The sequence below is a fragment of the Manihot esculenta genome, chromosome 13 (genome assembly GCF_001659605.2).
Source record: "Manihot esculenta cultivar AM560-2 chromosome 13, M.esculenta_v8, whole genome shotgun sequence".
In the NCBI taxonomy this organism is placed as follows: Eukaryota; Viridiplantae; Streptophyta; class Magnoliopsida; order Malpighiales; family Euphorbiaceae; genus Manihot; species Manihot esculenta.
This window is the reverse complement of record NC_035173.2, coordinates 3283588-3302873: the sequence shown is the minus strand read 5'-3', so window position 1 is coordinate 3302873 and position 19286 is coordinate 3283588. Positions and strand designations below refer to the sequence as shown.

At 35.1% G+C, this 19286-nt stretch overlaps 3 protein-coding genes and 1 pseudogene across 3 annotated transcripts; all 4 read left to right on the top strand.

Annotated features, from left to right (window-relative positions):
• Window positions 1-627: 627 nt before the first annotated feature.
• LOC110629452 lies at window positions 628-6667 on the top strand (annotated as a pseudogene).
• LOC110630081 lies at window positions 2513-5931 on the top strand. The gene is made up of 7 exons (XM_021777397.1): window positions 2513-2546; window positions 2762-3291; window positions 3343-3402; window positions 3517-3971; window positions 4522-5078; window positions 5175-5416; window positions 5518-5931. The coding sequence occupies exons 1-7, from the start codon at window positions 2513-2515 to the stop codon at window positions 5929-5931; spliced, it is 2292 nt and encodes a 763-aa protein (XP_021633089.1).
• Window positions 6668-6786: 119 nt separating the features above from the next.
• On the top strand, window positions 6787-8633 carry LOC110629454 (non-functional NADPH-dependent codeinone reductase 2). Its single transcript, XM_021776424.2, has 4 exons — window positions 6787-7179; window positions 7493-7736; window positions 7872-8051; window positions 8186-8633. Exons 1-4 carry the CDS (start codon window positions 6854-6856, stop codon window positions 8408-8410), a joined length of 975 nt encoding a protein of 324 aa, XP_021632116.1. The 5' UTR covers window positions 6787-6853; the 3' UTR covers window positions 8411-8633.
• Window positions 8634-17091: 8458 nt separating this feature from the next.
• Window positions 17092-18763, top strand: LOC110630483 (ethylene-responsive transcription factor ESR2). The gene has a single exon (XM_021778001.2). The coding sequence runs from the start codon at window positions 17215-17217 to the stop codon at window positions 18424-18426; it is 1212 nt and encodes a 403-aa protein (XP_021633693.1). The 5' UTR covers window positions 17092-17214; the 3' UTR covers window positions 18427-18763.
• The last annotated feature ends 523 nt before the right edge of the window (window positions 18764-19286 follow it).

The following is a 19286-nucleotide window of genomic DNA, read 5'->3' as shown; positions in this document are numbered from 1 at the left end:
GGGTTCCGACACCCGAGATTCCACCAGACGACAGGAATTCCGAGGCCGGACTCGAGCCGGGTATTACAGACAGGCTAAGGCCATTTTGGTTTTAAATGGTTATTTCTTTGAAAAGTTCACCGTTGAACTGGGTTAGGAAGTAACCTACTTCTTTGAATTGTAGTAAGAAACAAATAAAATTTTAGCACTTCTTAGAAAAGTTATGTTACTCCAACTAAATAAAACCTAAATTGAGGTTATGTTTGGTTGGGACTTAAACTTATATTATGTTTAGTTGGAGGTAATTTAGTAAGGAAGTTTAACTTTTCGGGAAGTATAAAATCTTGACTTGTTTGGTTGGTATGATTTTATTTTACCTTTTAATTTTTTTTATTATTAAGAATTCAGCTGAAAACTAATAAAAAATTGAAGGTTATGTTTGTAGAGTCATAATATAATTTTATTTAAGTTATATATTCATTCAAATAAAAAAAATAATTATTATCATAAAAAAAGTTGTATATCGTTATTATGTGAATTGAGAAATACTTTTCAAAATTGGAGTATTTAGTTAATATATAATTTTTTTCTATTAAATTGAATATTATATTTTTAGAGTAAGGATATTGATGTCATTTTTATAGTCATACTCCATTTACTTTTTGAAAATTTAATACACTAACTAAATACATTCAAATTATACTTTCTAGAAATAACTTTTTTAAAATTTATTTTTCAGAAAATTAACTTTCCTCTAAATATGTCATTTTGAACCAAACGAGGCCTTAATGCTTGGTTGCTTCAGCCAATTCTGAAGGAAGACCGTTGGATATGCATAGGATCACATGATCTCTGCCTAATTGTCAAAGTAACTTAGGTGGAATAGTTATTTAATATTTTAGGTATTATTTCTATCATTGCAATATATTATGTTGTTGAGCACAATGAGGGGTATACCTCCTCTGTCCTGCCTTTATATACACCACCTTTCTTTCTGCACTATAATTTACACTTTTGCATTCAAAGGAAGCCACACATTCTCTACAGAGATGGGATCCTTTCAGTTGGCCAATGGTCCCTCTCCTCTTTCACTTTCTTCTAGTTTCATTCTCCCAGAAAACAAAAGGCCATATCTTTCCCAGGTATACTGTGGCCTCAATTCCAGTCATTGACCTTAATCAGGAGTTGTCCCAGTTGATTCAACAAGTATCAAGGGCATGTGAGGAATATGGGTTCTTTCAGATCATCAACCATGGAGTCTCTCAAGAATTATGTGAGAGAATGTTGAAAACCATTTCTGAATTCTTTGAATTGCCACCTCAAGAGAGGGCAAAGTTCTTTACCACAGATCACACTAAGCAGATCAAGCTCTTCAACTACAATCTTAAAGTTGATGGGCAAGAGGACAAAGTTTCAATGTGGAGTGAAACCTTCTCGCATCCTCTGCATCCTCTAGATGATGTAGCCCATCTTTTGCCAGAAAATCCTCCCCAATACAGGTACTTCTTCTTCTTCTTATCCTTTTCAGTTTCAGCAATATCAAAAGTAGCATAGAATTTAGCTAAATAATTTGATTGTTGCAGGGAGGTTTTTGCTGAATATGGAATGTAGATGAATGAACTAATGACCAAGCTTTTGAGGTTGATGTCTCAAGGGCTAGGCCTAGAGAAAGATTGCTTAAAGAAGAAATTAGGTGAAAATCCCATTCTAAGAGCACAATCAAATTTCTATCCACCATGTCCAGACCCAGAGATGACCTTGGGGCTGGCTGTTCACACTGATCTTAATGCACTCACCATAGTCAGACAATCAGAAGGAGTGACTGGCCTTCAGGTCATCAAAGATGGGAAATGGGTGGCCGTTGATCCCATTCCTAATTCATTTGTCATCAATCTGGGTGATCATATTCAGGTAGCATTGTATCTTTCTGGTGTACAAGCACCAGTGGCCCAAATGGGTATATTTCATTTCTTAGTTTTTCTTTTTATCATGTAGGTATTGAGCAATGGGAGATACAAAAGCGTACACCACAGGGCTGTGACTAACAAGGTACACCGAAGAATATCGTTGGCGACATTTTATGTGCCGGGAAAGGACACTGTGAATGGTCCAATCGAGGATTTAATCGATGAGAAACATCCTCCGGTGTATCGGAGCTACCGGTATGCATGGTTCCTTGAAGAATTTTACAGGCCAGAAGGAACAAGGAGGATGGTGAAGGAGACTTTTGAGCTGCTGACTTCATGATACCATATAAAAATAAGTTATACATAATAATATTTATATAATTTGTTGACCTTGGAGATTTATTGGCAAGAGATGATACCATATAAATTCAACCATACGATCAAATATTAATATCTAAAAGGTAGTCAAACTCTTGATTTGAAAAAATGGAATTTGTCTTCTCGCTATCTGAGAAGTTTTTTATCCTATTTTTTAAAGGATTTTTTCAGCCGTTTTCTTAATTTTTTTTTTTCAAACGTTGTTCGCTACGAGTGCTCGCATAAATGATGATATTGTTTTTGATGAGATGACAGAGGAGATGACAAAAACTTCATCAGCCGGTCTTGTTAATTAGACCCACCGGAAGAAATAAGTACACTTAGTTAGAACTGCCGTGGATTGGGCAATCCATGGGCACTACAGTTGTTGGAATTCTATATGAGAGATAGAAGACCAACTTTTATTTTTTTAATAGAAACTTTTTGTTTGTCTTCTAAAATTTCTAAAATAAAGACTTGTTTGGATTATGATGACTTTGTAGCTGTTGATTGTATAGGGTATAATGGGGGCTTGGCATTACTCTGGCGCTCAGTCTCTCATATTTCTGTTTTGAATTTATTTTCACATTGCATTGATGTTGAAATTTCTATTGACGGTATTGGTTCTTGGAGGCTTACTGGTTTTTATGGTCAGCCTAATCACTTGAGACGAAATGAAACTTGGAATCTCCTTCGTAACTTAAGGGATTGTAGCCCCTTACCTTGGGTTTGTCTCGGTGATTTTAATGACTTACTTGCTATCCACGAGAAGAGAGGAGGGAGGCCACAACCACGTGCTTTCATTCAAGGTTTTCGTGAGGCTATTTGTGATGCAGGTTTGACTGATTTTCCTATGGGAGGATATCCTTTTACGTGGGAGCATGGTAAGGATTCTGATCATTGGATTGAGGAGAAATTAGATAGGGTTTTAGTATCTAACGGTTGGAGGTATAAATTCCTTTATGCTCAGGCATATACATTAGATATCACTACTTTTGATCACTTGCCAATCTTTCTGGATGTTCGCTCTATGGTCACTCGCGATCACGTTAGGAGATTCAAGTTTGAGAATTATTGACTTCGTTTTCCACAATGTAAGGAAATTGTTCTGAACAATTGGAATTCTGGGGTGATAATGAATTTGGAGGATTGGTTGAAGGTTTGCAGGTCGGCTTTGTATCACTGGGATATAGATCTGAAGGAGATATATAGGAAGGAGTTGGAAGAGTGCTAGAATATAATTAAAGTACGACATAGCTCTCATTTGGGGCAGGATCGTAATGCTATTCATGAAGCATATCGAAAGTTATTTCAACTGCTACATGACCGTGAGGTTCAGTGGAAGCAGAGGGCGAAAGATTTTTGGCTTCGGAAAGGGGATGCTAATACACGTTTTTTCCATGCTATGGCTACAGACAGGAAGCGAAAAAATAATGTGCTTAGGCTTCAGAATTCGGAGGGAGTCTGGTGTTTGAGAGGGTCGGGCTTGGAAGATTTAATGGTTGGCTACTTTAAAGACATTTTTACATCACGCATGGGCAATATGGAGCCTACCCTTGAACACGTTACTGCATGTGTTACGGAGGAGATGAATCAGAAGCTGATGGAGTCTTATTCAATGGAGGAAGTGAAGGCTGCATTGTTTACCATGAAACCTGATAAAACTCTAGGCATTGATGGTTTAATCCTGGATTTTTTCAAAGTCACTAGGAGATTGTGGGTCCTGAAGTATCTAAAGTGTGCATTAAGTATCTGCAGGAGGGGTCTATTCCTACCTCTTGGAATGAAATAGTTTTGGTTCTCATACCAAAGAAGCAAAAACCTCAGGTAATAAGTGACATAAAGCCTATTGCATTATGTAACGTTATTTACAAGATTATGAGCAAAATAATAGTGAATAGGTTGAAGGTTATGCTGGATATTATTGTCTCTCTAACACAAAATGTTTTCATTCCTGGCAGAAGTATTCAGGATAACAACATTATAGCCTTTGAAATAATGAATTATTTCAATAATAAAAGGAGATGTAAGGATTATTTTGCTGCGTTGAAAATGGACATTAGTAAGGCTTATGATAGGATAGAATGGCGATTTGTCCAAACAATGCTTCAAAGTTTGGGTTTTAACCGAAACTGGATTAATCTAGTTATGCACTGTATTTCTACTGTGAAATATTCGGTCCTATTTGGGAGTTTGTTGTTGGGTCCTATAGTTCCATCCAGAGGGTTAGGGCAAGGAGATCTGATCTCGCTTTACCTTTTTATTCTTTGTGTTGAAGGTTGTCTCGTATGATTTCAGCTAAGGTAAATCATGATTTGATTACAGGATGGTCTATTATGAGAAGAGCTCCTATTATTTCACATTTATTTTTCACAGATGACAGTTTAGTTACTTTCCAAGCAAGTAGCAAAGAGGCACGTGTGGTGAAGGAGATTATGGATGGGTATGTTGAGGCGTTGGGACAATTAATCAATTATTCCAAGTCTTCTTTGTGCTTCTCACGTAATACACCTCTTGATATGCAACATGATGTATGTTCTATATTGGAGGTGATGGAGCAAAAAGACTTGGGGGCATATTTGGATTTGCTAACGCGAATAGGGATTAATAAGCGTGAGTTGTTTCAGTTTATGAAGGATAGAATATGGCAGAAACTCAACTCTTGGAAGCAAAGATGTCTATCTAGGGTGGGAAAAGAAGTGATGTTAAAAACTATTCTCCAGACACTTCCAACGTATGCTATGAATTTATTTTTGGTGCCGCAAACAATTTGTTATGAATTGCTGCGACTTATGGCTCGATTTTGGTGGGAAAGAGGGAGCTCTCACAAACGAGGTATGCATTAGGTAAGCTGGGAACGGATGGCGAAATCGAAGTTTGATGGTGGGTTGGGATTTAAGAAATTGCATGAGTTCAATTTATTTATGTTAGGGAAGTACACATGGGCAATTTTCACTAGAGATAATTCATTGGTGGCAAGAACTCTCAAGGCCAAGTATTTTCCGTTTGGCTCTTTTTTAGATTCGGAGATTGAGAGTAATCCAAGCTACTTGTGGAGAAGTTTGTGGGAGATTAAGAAGTTGATTGCGTCAGGTTCTCTTAAAAGAGTTGGACATAGTAGAAGCATTTCGATTTGGGAGGATCCATGGGTGCCATTAAATTTGAATGGTAAGGTTTCTACTCCTCAACAGACAGATTGTGATGTGTTTTTAGTTTCTAATCTTATTCAACAGAGATGCTGAAAAAGGATTTGATTCTGTCTATATTTAATTAGGTTGATGCTCATAATATATTGTCTATCCTTTTGAGTATCACTGGGCAAGCAGATAATTGGGTATGGAAATTTGAGAAACGTGGATTATATTCGGTTCGAAGTGCTTATAGATTCTTGACACAGACTACTCACTTGAGTTGCTCAGTTGCGGTTAGATCAATGTGGAAGAAACTCTGGCATATTCGGGCTCCACCGAAGGTTTTAAATCTGGTATGGCGAGCTTGCTGTAATGTTATTCCATGCTTGGTTAATTTAATTCGTAGGAATGTTCAAGTCAGTGAGTCTTGTCCTGTTTGCTCTAGTCAAAGTGAAACGATAATATATGCTCTAATTACTTGTCCTTTTGCTCGTGATTATTGGATGATGACTGAATCTAGTTGGCTCTTCCCCCACATGCAATCGTTTAGTGATTGATTTGTTCGGGTATGCAATTCAGTTTATGTTTCTACTTTACACATGGTAGTTATGGTAGTTTGGGCTTTATGGAAGAATAGAAACGCTGTGGTATGGAAGTAGAAAAGTTGTCCACCTCATGTTGTGATTAGGTGTGCAAAGTCTATTCTTCAAGATTGAGAGGCGGCTAAAAGTTGCAGGGAGTTGGTTGTTAATGCTCTGGTTTGCGTTCAATGGAAAAAGCCATCTATTGGAAGTTTTAAGCTAAATGTTGATGCTGCATTATTTCTACATTAGGCTATAGGAGTGGGTTGTGTCTTAAAGGGATAGAATTGTGAGTTTATTGCATTACGTCAATAACGAATTTTTGATAATTTTAATAATTCTACGGTGAAATCATGACTTTTAGGGAAATTTTAAACTGACTTAAGGATGGTGGTTGGTTCTCGGTTATTGTGGAGTTAGACGCTCAACTTTTAATTCGAACTATAACTGATTTTAATTATTAGAATTTGTCATCATTTTATAAAAGTCTTGTTTTTTTATTGTAAATCTCTTATTTTAGAGATAATTTTTATTTTTATTAACTTTTGTTCGTGGTCTGCTAATGGTGTAGTTTATGCACTTACTTGACCTGGTCATGATACTCTGGACCTAATTAAGGTTTTTTTCTCCTCTTCTGATTATATTTTTGAGTCGATCATTTTTGAAACTTAATGAAATTTATTTTTTTTTATTCAAAAAAAATCTAAAAGGGCAAAAAAAAAATTCTGAGAGGGGTGATCTGTATGATACACTGCAAATACTTCGGAGGAAAATATGAAAATACTTCAAATTGGAGGACTTAAATATAAAATTTCTCATTCCTCTGCCCCAGCCAAAAGAAAGGAGAGGTATACTGCATCCACCAACACCAAAACTTGTAAGATTCTCTCTTCAAGGCATGGACAACGCACAGAAGAAACCGAAGATGACACTGGCTTCCTACTTCGGTCACCAGGAAATGCCGGTAATAGGCATGGGGACAGCGGCGGACCCCTTCGATGAAGCCACAATGAAGACGGCGGTCCTGGAGGCGATCAAGGTTGGCTACAGGCACTTTGATACTTCTCCACTGTACAGGTCAGAAAAAGCTGTCGGAGAAGCCATAGCTGAAGCTCTTAGCCTTGGCCTTATTGGTTCTCGAGACGAGCTCTTCATCACTTCTAAGCTGTGGTGCTGCGATGCTCACAGCGATCTTGTTATCCCTGCTCTAAAGAATTCCCTCAGGCAAGAAACAGATTCTACCATTTTTTTTCCCTCTCCATTACTGTAAATTAGCATATAAGCAACTTGAGTACTATAAATTTTGCTGCATAACTTGCAGAATTGGCTATCTTTTTATTATTATTATTTTAATCCTAATCGATTCTTAGTGATTAGACAAAGGACTGAGACCTGATGGGGATGAGAGTTGTGAGGAATAAATCCTTTAAAACTGAATTGGTTTGGATCAATGCAAAATCAAACAAAAAATTTCAGCTTTAATTTGCTTATCCTTGTCCTGATAATCAGTTTGGATTACATAATCCAATTGGCACAGGGTTCTTCAGCTAGAGTATTTAGATCTTTATTTGATCCATTGGCCCATCAGTTGTAAGCCAGGAAGATTAATGTTCCCAATGCCTAAGGACGAGCTTCTGCCAATGGACTTCAACTCTGTGTGGGCAGCCATGGAAGAGTGCCAACAACTTGGCCTCACAAAGGCCATTGGAGTTAGCAACTTCTCTTGCAAGAAGCTTGAACACTTACTTGCCTTTGCTACTATCCCTCCTGCAGTAAATCAAGTAAGTTTTGTTCATTTTCATTTGTCTTAAACTATAGTTTTGTTCATTTTCATTTGTCTTAAACTATGTGTCGAAAACTCTATATGAGGATTCTATATTAAATTGAAACCCAGAAATGGATGGTGAGTTTTACAGGTGGAGATGAGCCCTCTCTGGCAACAGAAGAAGCTCAGAGGGTTCTGCAAGGCCAATGACATTGTAGTGACTGCTTACTCTCCTCTAGGAGCAAAGGGGACTCGCTGGGGCAGCAGTTTAGTTATGGACAATGAAGTACTAAATGAGATTGCAAAGACTCGTGGCAAGACTGTTGCTCAGGTATCTATTTTAAGAGAGAAGGGGGGGAGGGGAAAAGTAAAAGCTTAAAGAACACCCATTTGTGCACAAATTATCTATGTTTGTGATCTATATGAATTATAAACAATTTTGATTTTAATTATGCATGTGGGCAGGTTTGTCTGCGATGGTTGTATGAGCAAGGAACGAGTTTTGTGGTTAAGAGCTATAGGAAAGAAAGACTGGAGGAGAATATGAACATCTTTGATTGGGCACTACTGAAAGATGATCATGACAAGATTAATCAAATCCCACAACAAAGATTACAGCCTAAAGAACAACTAGTTTCAGCTAATGGACCATACAAGTCCCTTGAAGAACTATGGGATGGAGAGATTTAACGTCATCTTGTTCAAATTGTAAATTGAACTCCAGAGAAGTATCTTGAAAAATGATGCGAACTTGTGTTGTAGAGTACTTGCTCCTTTAGCATCGTCTTTTAAGCACCTAGAGCATGAGTTGTGTAACATGAAGCAAGAAAGCTAGAAGTTTCTTCTCAACTTTTCCCTGTATTCTGCCTCTCAACGGCAACCTCTGTGAATATAAATTGTCGGTGAAACTGAAGACCGAGGACAGGGCATAACTTCTTTTGCTAATGAGCCTTCCTTCAGCCAAAAGTGGAGGCATCATAGAAAATTTAATAGGAACCCATTTACCTTTAAAGCTCACCGGTCAATGGTGACCATTTGTCACAGAACGAACAGTTACTCGTACGGCTAATGGACCATACAAGCTAACGTGGACGAAGACTGTAGAGCTTAATTAAGAACTGTTAGTTTCAGGTAATAACCATGCAAGTCCCTTGAGGGTGAGTGTGGGTGCACATGGCTCATATTGGACTTAAAATTCTGTTAAAATTGTCCTTATTTTGATTTCAATAGAGTGGTTCAGTTTTATTCCTAGGCCCATGTATGTGGGCTCTTATGTCCGTGACTTGGGCCGATTTCAATAAATTAACGTGTAATAAAAATTAAACGGTAATTTCAAAGAAAAATAGTAATAAAAGCGGGGATATATTAAAGAGGTGACAGAAGAGTGGAAATGTCAGAAGAGGAGGATAAATGTAGAATGATGGATGTATATATTCTCTAGATATACTTGGGGATTTGGGTTTTTCCATGTAAATAAAAGAGGGAGGGGTCGCTGGGGTTGCGTAGCAGAGATTTTCAGGCCTTTTGGCATAAAGGTTTCTCATTTTTAGGGGACAAATGCCTCAGAATTGTCTGCTTGCAACTGCCAGTTTTCAGTAGCCTGCTGCTCTCTCTCAGCTTTCTCTCCTTTAAATTATACATCTCTTATTTTTCTTTTAACTTAATAAACAATTATATTTTAAGAAATTTGAATTTAACCCATATAATTAATATATATTTCATAATTTGAAATAAAGTTAAATTAAATCTTTTTAATATGATATTAGAGTGAATTGACAAATTTAAGGGAAATAAACAAGAGAAACTGATAAAAATCTCTTATTACAATTATATTTTTTTGTCAATATTTTTAATAAGTATTTAAATTATTTATTTTAATATTTTTAAATTTCAAAATTATTACGAAGAAATGAATAGATAATTAATGCAGAATTGAATGCGGTGGGAATTGTCTTTAAATGGTGTGTAGGAGTGGTGGCCCATGCATGTGGTAATTAAGGATGTGAGAGTGACTTCATGGTTCATATGCAACTGAGTTTGACCACTCAATTCCAACTAACCCTAACTAATTACTTCAAATTCTTACAAATATTATACGGTTTCCTCGTATTTTATCTGCCTTGAGTGTTTGGGTTGGATTGAGAGTGACTTTCAGCTGAGACCCATTTCAATATTAGGAGGGCCATAAATCAACTCAAACTCAGACACTACTTGTTAAGTTTAGGCTGAACTTTATTGAAAAATATTTTTTATATATAACAGTTTTCACAAAAATTATTTTTTAAATATAAATTATTTTTTTACAAATGGAGAGTTTAAATTTAATAATATTTCAATGGAAATTTATATTAAGGAAGTTCCTTTAATGTTTTAATTAAAACCTGGAATTTATATTTGAGATTTTGGAAATTTTTTAAAATTTTTTGATAATCTCCATTTTTAATCTATCAATTTGATGGATGAAGAATAATTTATCTTTAAAATTTTAATATACATTAAAAAAACTTTTAGTTGTTTTAAATAATAAAAGATGATGAATGTTGATTTAAAAACCGTATAATGCTTCACTTAAAAGGATTTTATCTTAAAAACCTTATTTTACTTTGTATCTAGTATCTCTCAAACAAAGCATAAAGAAGGAAAGAAGTGAATGATATTATGAGATTCGTAGCTTTGAGGAGGAGATCAAACTTGCAAATGCACAAGAACTACACAAAGATGCAACATACAGAATTTCCACCATAGTTCTAGGAAGTTGCTCGATCAAAATCTTCTCCTCGCAACGTGGCACAACTCAACAAAACAAAATAATAAAAAAAAATGTATATATAATGATGAGGCGAGATTCGACAGGGTGACTAAATGCAGACATCTAGATAGAGATCTGATTCGATTGGTCGATTGTTGATTTGAAATTGGACTGATAAAGGGTGAATACTTTGGAGATTTTATACGGCTCCCTTCATAACTTATTTTAAGGAAAACACCTGCAAGATATGGACAAAAGGGTCAAAAGTCCACCAGGAATGCCCGGATGAAGACTCTCTAACACACAAGTTAGGTTTGAGACCTTTCAATAGTGTAAAAGAAAAAAAGGGGAAGAAAGCCATCAGGAGAGGGAAGATGGTTCTAGGGTTTTTTCCTATGTCTACCCCTCAGAGAGAGAGTCCCTTACTTAGGGTCCATTTCCGAGGCCAACACTCATCTCATTGGTTTTTTTTTTTTTTTTCATTTTCTCAACTCGGCTTTTTGGTGATGAGGGTTTATTTTCAAGGCCGACACTCGCCTCATTGGACTTCTTTATTTTGTGGTTATGGCTTCTAGACTTATTAGCCTTATTCTTACTTTTAAAATTTATCTGCAAAATGAAAATTTATATAGAGTATATGTAATAAAAATGCTCGTTGTTAATTTGAATTGCAAATATTAATTTTATGCAACCATATCATTTCATATGATTTAAAAGAATCTAATAAATATTCCAATGCATAAATCACTTCACAACTTCCAAATCATAAACTAGCATGCTTTAAACAGATAATTTTTTTTTTCAATGGATTCATGCTAATATTAAATACATAAGAGAGTTTTTTAAGCTATTTCAGTGTATTTATCACATTCGGGTTCACATACACAAGACTTTAATATAAAATTGTAAATTTTTTTACTAGTTCATAATAGCAAAAATATTTTAAGCTAAAGAAAGTAATTATACAACTTGGGTAATTTGTGCCCATCACTCTTTTTCCATGATTGAATGGATCGCCTTTGTGTTACTCTTTCTTATCACTTCAGCATCTTCCTCTATCAGATTTTCGTCGTGCGACTTTTAGATGCGGCTAGTGATTTCTAGGTCTTTCACTCTCTTTCTTTCTTTCGGTCTCCTTTATTGTTTGGCTGTTAGCTTTTCTCAATTTTTCATGTGGATCTCAATGGGTTTTGTTTGGAAACTTCAACGACATAATGGTTTCTTTTGTCCCCACAGACGGCGCCATTTGATGAGGTAAGATTTGGCAGGGTTTTGGAGATTTCATACAGGTCCCTCCTTGGCCGATTTTGAGGAAAAGGCCTACAATGTATGGAGAAAGGGGTTAGAAGTCCACTGGAGATGCCCCGATGAAAAGCCTCTGACGCTCAAGTTAGATTTGAGACTTTTCAATTATATAAGAGGAAAAAGGGAAAGAAAGCTATCCGAAGAGAGAGGATGGTGCTAGGGTTTTTTCGTGTGTGTTTGTCCCCAAGGGAGAGAGTCCCCTTGTTTAGGGTTAATTCAATGATATATATAGCTCTAATAGTTTTGACGCCCCATGGTGCTTTGTCTCTATCATACTAGGTAGGGATATTTTTGTGCAGTGTGTCAGGCGGCATATTAATAATGGGTTGTAAGACAATAAATACAGAGTTGCCTAGTTTATACATTCTGCATGTGCATTTATGATTCTTGTGCTTTACTAAGGGGATGACTAGTACGTATGAGGTCAGCCTCTTTATCCCGGCTTAAATAGGTCGTACTTGATTCATCCGATATATATAGATTAGTTCATTTCGATTATTGAGGTCGGCCAAATATGCGTTCAATAACTCATTATAGTATGAGTTTTGAAGAGATGTATCCATTTTTTCCGGACTTTGAGGATGTCGGTCTGTCTGTTTTAAATTTTGATAAACTTAAGAGTGTTAATAGTCTAATCCTTTGTATCCAATAGGTGGGGACTAGATAAAGAAATGGAAATAGTCTCTTGTCTCCTTAGGGCAAGGTGGAAGGAAAATCGCAGTTGACAAAAAATTGATACTCTTAGTCTTAGAATTTTTTCCTTTAGAAAAAAAGGAACAATTGTAGTAAGAGCTACCCAGCTGTTGTATGCAGTTACCTAAATAAATAAGCTTTCTCCCATTCTAATCAAACAATATTTTGCATGTAAAACAGATATTTTATAATTTAATATTCAAAACTTTCAAAAATTATAATTAAAATTGTTTCATTTTGAAATTATAATTTGGTCCAATTAAATACTAACAAATTTTGTGCTGATTAAAACTATGAAATAATAAAAAATATAAAATAGATTATAAATTTATAAAAAATTACAGTAGTTAATAATTTAATTTTAATTTTAATTAAAACAATATCATCTTTTGCTTTCATTTTATTATACAAAGTGAGACTACTGATTTTGTATTTAATTGATAGATTAATTTTTTTTTAATTTTTTGGTATTGGTTAATTTTTATTAGTACATGGGTGCATTTAGCATTATGTATATATTTAAGGGAGTAGAGAAGCAATCCTGCAACATATTAATTACTAAGCCCTAGAGTGGTAGACCAGAAAGCAAAGAAGACATTTGCAGTCACAGTAGCTAGCTAGGTCTCTTCACTTTTCACTTCCCATGCGTGCTCTGCTCCAAATGCTTCACACGCGCGCACCCACATACTCAACTATATTGAATTTCTCAACATCTGCCATGGCTCTCTTTTGACATTCTGAAAAAGGTTTTGGACTTCAGAGATTAGATGTTTCAGACAAATTGTGAAACTACTTAATTCATCAACTGCAAAAGCACATAATTCAAAGTAAACAACTTTTACATGAAAATTATTCCCAAAAAAAAAAAACTACCAATATTAAAATCTGTCAACTTTTTAATTAATAAGAAAGTGAATTTTTTTTTGCGATTACTGTTTATCCATAGAACTTTTCAGCTGATGAGAAACATGGATGTATGAGAAGAAGAAGAATGGAGGAGGAGAAGCATGGTTATATATGTTTACTTGGTAGACAATGCGAGTTTATAGTTTCAAAAAAGAGACTGAACCCGACAAGCATTTTCGATACTGGTCTCATCCAAAGATTTTGTAGCTCGCCAAAGAGCGATAGAGTCAAGAGGGTACTTTTCTTTTCTTTTCTTGTACATGCCAAATGTCAGAAAGGAGTAAGAAAGAGAGAAGAAGAAGAAGAGAAGCATGGATATAGACGTTGCCACGCGGTACTACACATGATGGAAGAGAAGAGCTTGGAGAGATGAGCAGAAGAATCGACGGGGATCAATTAGGGTTCTGATCCGCGTTATACGTTGATGGTGAGCTTTTTTCTGACTATAAGGACGACGTTTTCGTAGAGTAGTAATAGGGTTGCCTGCTCATTTTTGGATCTCGAAAAGGTATAGGACCTTCAAAATTGTAAGATGGTTAATTTTCTCACATACATATGCATTAGCCTGCCACATGCACATAAACACACAGCAACTTCTCCTTCCTCATTTGGTTAGAAAAAAATAGAGATTTTATTTTAAAAGGGTGGAAGCCGTAAGCAGATCTTGATCCACTGGCAAAAGTGGAATTGGTGGGGATATGCTAATGTACGAAAATAGTGTAATTGATGGTTGCAGTGTTGATTTTAATGAAAGCTTCAGCTTCCAGTTCTTGTTCCCTGCCTTTTCAGAACTCTACTATTTGCTTCTGTTTAAGCCATAGCCATATGCCTCCTCCACTCTGCTACATTTCGCCACCACAATAACACATGACCATTACTCTACTTCTATGAGATATTACTGATCACTTTTTCTTTAATCAACGTCTTAAATTCGATTTCTGAATATATAGAAATTTAAGAGAAAGTGATTTATTTTTTGATGAGTCTGTCCAAAAGAGAAAAAATAAATTATAAATCATCATGAAATCACATCACAAGTCTTAGGGATGCATTGGAAAAGGGGTTAGAAAGAAAGGAAAAGGCATGCACAGATGGGACATGAAAAAGGAATTGAAGACATTCCCTATATCCCCAAAAATATTATAATATTGTTTTATATAAAAAAAAAAGAGTGAGGGGGTGTGTTAGTAGAAAAAGCTGAAGTGTGTATTGATGAATTTAGGCTGACAGGATCTCATCTTGTCGTTAAAAATCTTATCTTTCATCTTTTCTGTTTTGGCGTCTCCGTCCTTCTCACCACCACCTTCAGTTCTTAAATCTTAACCCTCGTTAGTCTCTCTCTCTCTCTCTCTCTGGTTATTATTATAATTATTATTTTGGCTCAACTTGAAAAACAACAGAACAACTCATACTTTAGGCACTAAGCTTCCAACTGCGACTAAATGGAGTCTCTCTCTCTCTCTCTCTCTCTCTCTCTCTCTCTCGTGTCAATTACACAAGCTGATGCAAGGTCCTGGGTTTTCCTATGGATTTCTCTCTCTCTTTTTCTTTTTTTTCGTAGCTCATCACCCACGTGCATTGTATTATCTGTGTCTTACAATAAGGGATTATCTCAAATTATTTATCATTTTAAAAATTTTAAAATAATATTAATTATTATTTTCATATATATTATTACTATTTCAGTTATTTAATATTAATATATGAAAAAATATATTTATTTAAAGGATATTTTAAATAAATTATTATAAATTTTTTTAAAAATCAAAACTATAAAATAGTTTATTATTGAAAATTACAAAGAATTAGCCGAGAAAGGTTTTTTTATTTTTGTGAGCTAAAGCATAAAGAGAACAAACCCTAATCAGACAGATGGACTCCTCAACTCCATGTGAATATCAAACATCAAATCAAATCTCCTTGGTTTTCAAACCCTAATTTACTTCCCTCCTTCACTATTAATTAATTATTTTTAATTTTACAGATTCCAAATATTTATTATACCATTGGAAATTCAAACACATAAAATTAATTAATTAAATAAACCAAATAGGGAGGAACAACTTCTGAGCGCCGCCAGTGTAATCATTCAGATTTATAATTACAAGGATCAGAGTTTGTAGTTCTCAAATTTCCAGAAAATTTACTTTTTCTACATGGGAAAATAAATTTAAATATATATATAAATATGGATATTTGTTCTACTCTGACCCAAAAGAACTCTTATTAATATGAATATTCTTATCATATTTTCGGAGAAAAAAAGGAAAATAAATTAAGTAAAATAACTAGGGAAATACTTATTTTAAAAAAAAATCCCAAACAGAAAGTTAATATAACAAAATTTTAAATTTGTATTAAGGGTTTGTTTATTTTCTAAGATATATATAAAAAAATACTTATTTTATTTTTGGTGTTTAGAACTAAAAAATTTTCTAAAGCTAAATAAATTTGTGCTCTCATAAAAAGTAAATTATTTTAAATAAAATGACTCTTTTCATCATTTTTTATATTTAAAAAAATATTATATATATATTAGGTGCTATATTCCACTGTCCTTAAGATAGATTTATTTTTTAATAATATCTAATTATAAATTTTAAATAAAAGATAATTAATTTATGAATTTATTAATTTCAATACTTAAATTCTTTAATGATATTATTTTTTAATAATATAAAATTTTTTTTCTGAGATTAAGAGCGTATGTAATATAATTGTAATTTCTGTAATTAATATGTAGTTTGTCTATTAATTAATTAAAATGAAATTAGAATTACGTTATGCTCAGAAAAGATGCCATAGCTCATAAATAAGAACTAAATCAAATTAAATTAAAATTTTTTATTTGAAAGAAATAAAATAAAGAAAATAATTATATCTTTATAAATTTATTTTTTTATTATTTATATAGGGATATGTATAGAACAAAAAATATTGTTTATTTAAGTTATATTCTCGAAATTATAAAGAAAATAACTAAAAAAAATAAACATTATTTTTTCTTCCGTCCTTAATGGTTTTTTTTTTTTTCTAAAAGTGGAAATCGCTCATTTTCCTCCTAATTACTTTCCACATATTCAATAAAGGGATTAGTCTTTTTTTTTTTTTATAAAAAAAAAATTATGGAAAAGAGAATTGTTGTCATTAAACATTATCAATCTACATCAATCATATCATCAAGAGCCCAAAACGATAAGGATTAAAATAAAAATCTCCTCTGGTATATAAATCCTCTTGGAAATAGCTCAACCTCCCAATTATCTTAGCTGGCACCAATACAATACAAAACAAAACAAAACCGCTTCCCTTTCTTAAACTTGAAAACCGACAAATTACCGTTTCATCATAAATCTTCCCTAATGTAATAACCCATCTAATTATTACAATCTTTTTAGCCCTAATCACTACTCCACTACTCCACTATTCATTTGTAAGTTGCTTTTGATCTTTTTTTTCATGTGAATGAAAAGGAGCTCGTTATTGTCCTTTATATCCAACGGTCAGAATAGTGTTATGTACACGAGAACTAGGGCTTTAGGGATGATCGCAGGGCTCTAGATCAAGGACGGTTGGCCCTGTAGAAAATCCTAGTCGTTAAAATATTATTGAATTTGAAGGTAGCATCCATGCATGGCTTAAATCAGTTCACTTTTCTAAGCGATCCCTAACAACTCCCACAACTTTTTATTGCCTTATTATATGTTTACCTATAAATACACTACTTCACAGGGTCCAGGTGCCAAACTCCATCATTTCCATTCTATTCAAGCCCCTTCTTCTCTTTTGCTTTTTGGCCTTTCGTCCTTCTTCAACTGTTATTCTCACTCGATCTCCTCTTATGGAGGAAGCTCTTAGGCGGCTTAGTGGAATGACCCATGTCCAGGAATCCATTCCAGACAACCACAAAAAGTCCACAAATGGAGCCCCAGCTGTTGCCTCCGCCGCAGCCTCCACCGCGAACAAGAGGTCGCTGAAAGAAAGTGGTGGTGGCTCAGGTGGTACCATGAGGTACCGTGGGGTTCGTCGGAGACCTTGGGGTCGGTATGCAGCTGAGATTAGGGACCCTCAGTCCAAAGAAAGACGTTGGCTTGGTACTTTTGACACGGCTGAGGAGGCTGCTTGTGCTTATGACCGTGCTGCTCGAGCCATGCGTGGTCTCAAGGCTCGCACCAATTTCGTGTACCCTACTTCTGATCCTCACTCTTCTACAGACCACTTTGTCCCTCCTGTTGGTTTGTCATCAAAACAAGCTCAGGCGTCCATCAGAGATATTCCCTCTCGCCAGTGCAACTCTAATTCTTCAAATTGGCCATCTTTTGGAAACCCTGACGTTGGAGACTTCTCCGGGTCTGCTCCCCAGAGGAGTAATTCTGCTTCTTTTAACATGCTTCTTCTTCGAGATTTCCTTGATCCCTCTTCTGGTTCATCTTTGTATAATCATCCACAAGCTCTATACGATCAGTTTCCGCACATTAACGGATCCTGTAGTTCTCTGTCCAACACTTTCCCCAGTGGTAAGAATCCCTCCAATGATTCAAATGTCTCTGACACTTTTGCAGGCTCTTCTTTGAGTGCTTTACCAATGAATGATGATAATCAGAGTTATAACTCATCTGGAGGCTCTGGTAAGCCAAACTCTCAGGTTGATTACTTGGAATTCTTTCCAAGAGAACCATCCGATTCTGGTTTGTTACAAGAGATCATTCAAGGTTTTTTGCCAAAACCCGCGTCTGAGAAAATTCACTCGTCAAGCAGCTCCTTAAATTGCACTGGAGAGTCCATCGTTGCACCAGGACCTGAAATGTCTACCTCCTACCCATCGCTGGATGAGTTTCGAAGGAGCATCGAGAGTGAGCTCTTAGTTAAAAATGAGAACTTGGGTGTCTATCTTGGCCATTACCATGGTGGTTCTGCACAGTTTAAGAGTTCCCATGGAATTAATTCTCATGTGGTTCCTTACGGTCATGTTGGTCTGCAAGAGAAGCTTCATCATCAAATGGGTGCCGACTCCATTCTTCAAGATATTTTCCAACATCCAGATTTTATGTGAAGGGTTGAAAGCTTTCAGTTAGTGCAACTTGTTAGAAGTTCACAAGATATTCTATGGTTTATGTCGAACAAGCTTATTTTCTGAGCATTAGAAATATATTAAACCCAATGCTAATCTAAGGTTTCTGGAAAATCATTTGCTAGCTATCTAGTTTAAATTTAATTTTTAAATGCTACCGTATGTAATCTCTCCTCTTGGGAATTTAAAACTTGAAGCAGTGTTCTGCCTAATGATAACAATGTGTTTAAGTTCCGTATTGTGATCCTCCAATCGTTCCTTCTCTTCCTTTTTCTATGGGCATATTTCTTGTAAGATACTCTCTGCGTTTCTGTTTTGTGGCTTTTGCGTTTGACCTTGGAAGTGAAACAGTAGTGTTGATTCTGCTTAGAACAAGCGTTTTGGATTCCTCTTTTCATGTAAAAGAAAGAACAGCAATGTCTAGGGATCAAATGTCTGATGATCCTGTGTACCTTTATTTTCTTGCTAAGAGCTCCATTGTCAAAAGAAATGAAAACCCTAAAAAGGTAAGGCCAACTTTTTAAATTCCTGGGGAAGTGAAGTTGCCAGGTTCATATCCATAATTAATAATGTTGTCTTATTTCTTATACAAGACAAAACATCACTTCTCGTTGTTCACTGGTCTGCAACTCTCTGTATCCCCAACTATATGATATTATCACATGTTTTGCACAAGAAATCGAACAGATTCTTTTCTTTTCAAAAGAAAAATAAAATGACTATATAATTTCCTTTAAAAGTGAAAAAAAATATAACACCACCAAAGGCTGGCTTGAAGGAGTTCTCCTTCTTCTCCTTCTGTTCTCCAGCATCTGTATTAAAGGAAATGTTATTATTTCAAA

What these genes read in the sequence shown, in the direction of transcription:
- LOC110630483 (XM_021778001.2), top strand. Translation starts at nt 17,215, where the DNA reads ATGGAGGAAGCTCTTAGGCGGCTTAGTGGAATGACCCATGTCCAGGAA.
- LOC110630081 (XM_021777397.1), top strand. Translation starts at nt 2,513, where the DNA reads ATGACAGAGGAGATGACAAAAACTTCATCAGCCG. An exon ending in ATTTGGAGGATTGGTTGAAG is followed by an intron (nt 3,403 to 3,516) that starts GTTTGCAGGTCG and finishes CATTTGGGGCAG; the next exon opens with GATCGTAATGCTATTCATGA. An exon ending in AGGAGATTGTGGGTCCTGAA is followed by an intron (nt 3,972 to 4,521) that starts GTATCTAAAGTG and finishes TTTGTGTTGAAG; the next exon opens with GTTGTCTCGTATGATTTCAG.
- LOC110629454 (XM_021776424.2), top strand. Translation starts at nt 6,854, where the DNA reads ATGGACAACGCACAGAAGAAACCGAAGATGACACTGGCTTCCTACTTC. An exon ending in GCTCTAAAGAATTCCCTCAG is followed by an intron (nt 7,180 to 7,492) that starts GCAAGAAACAGA and finishes CAATTGGCACAG; the next exon opens with GGTTCTTCAGCTAGAGTATT. An exon ending in GTGGCAAGACTGTTGCTCAG is followed by an intron (nt 8,052 to 8,185) that starts GTATCTATTTTA and finishes GCATGTGGGCAG; the next exon opens with GTTTGTCTGCGATGGTTGTA.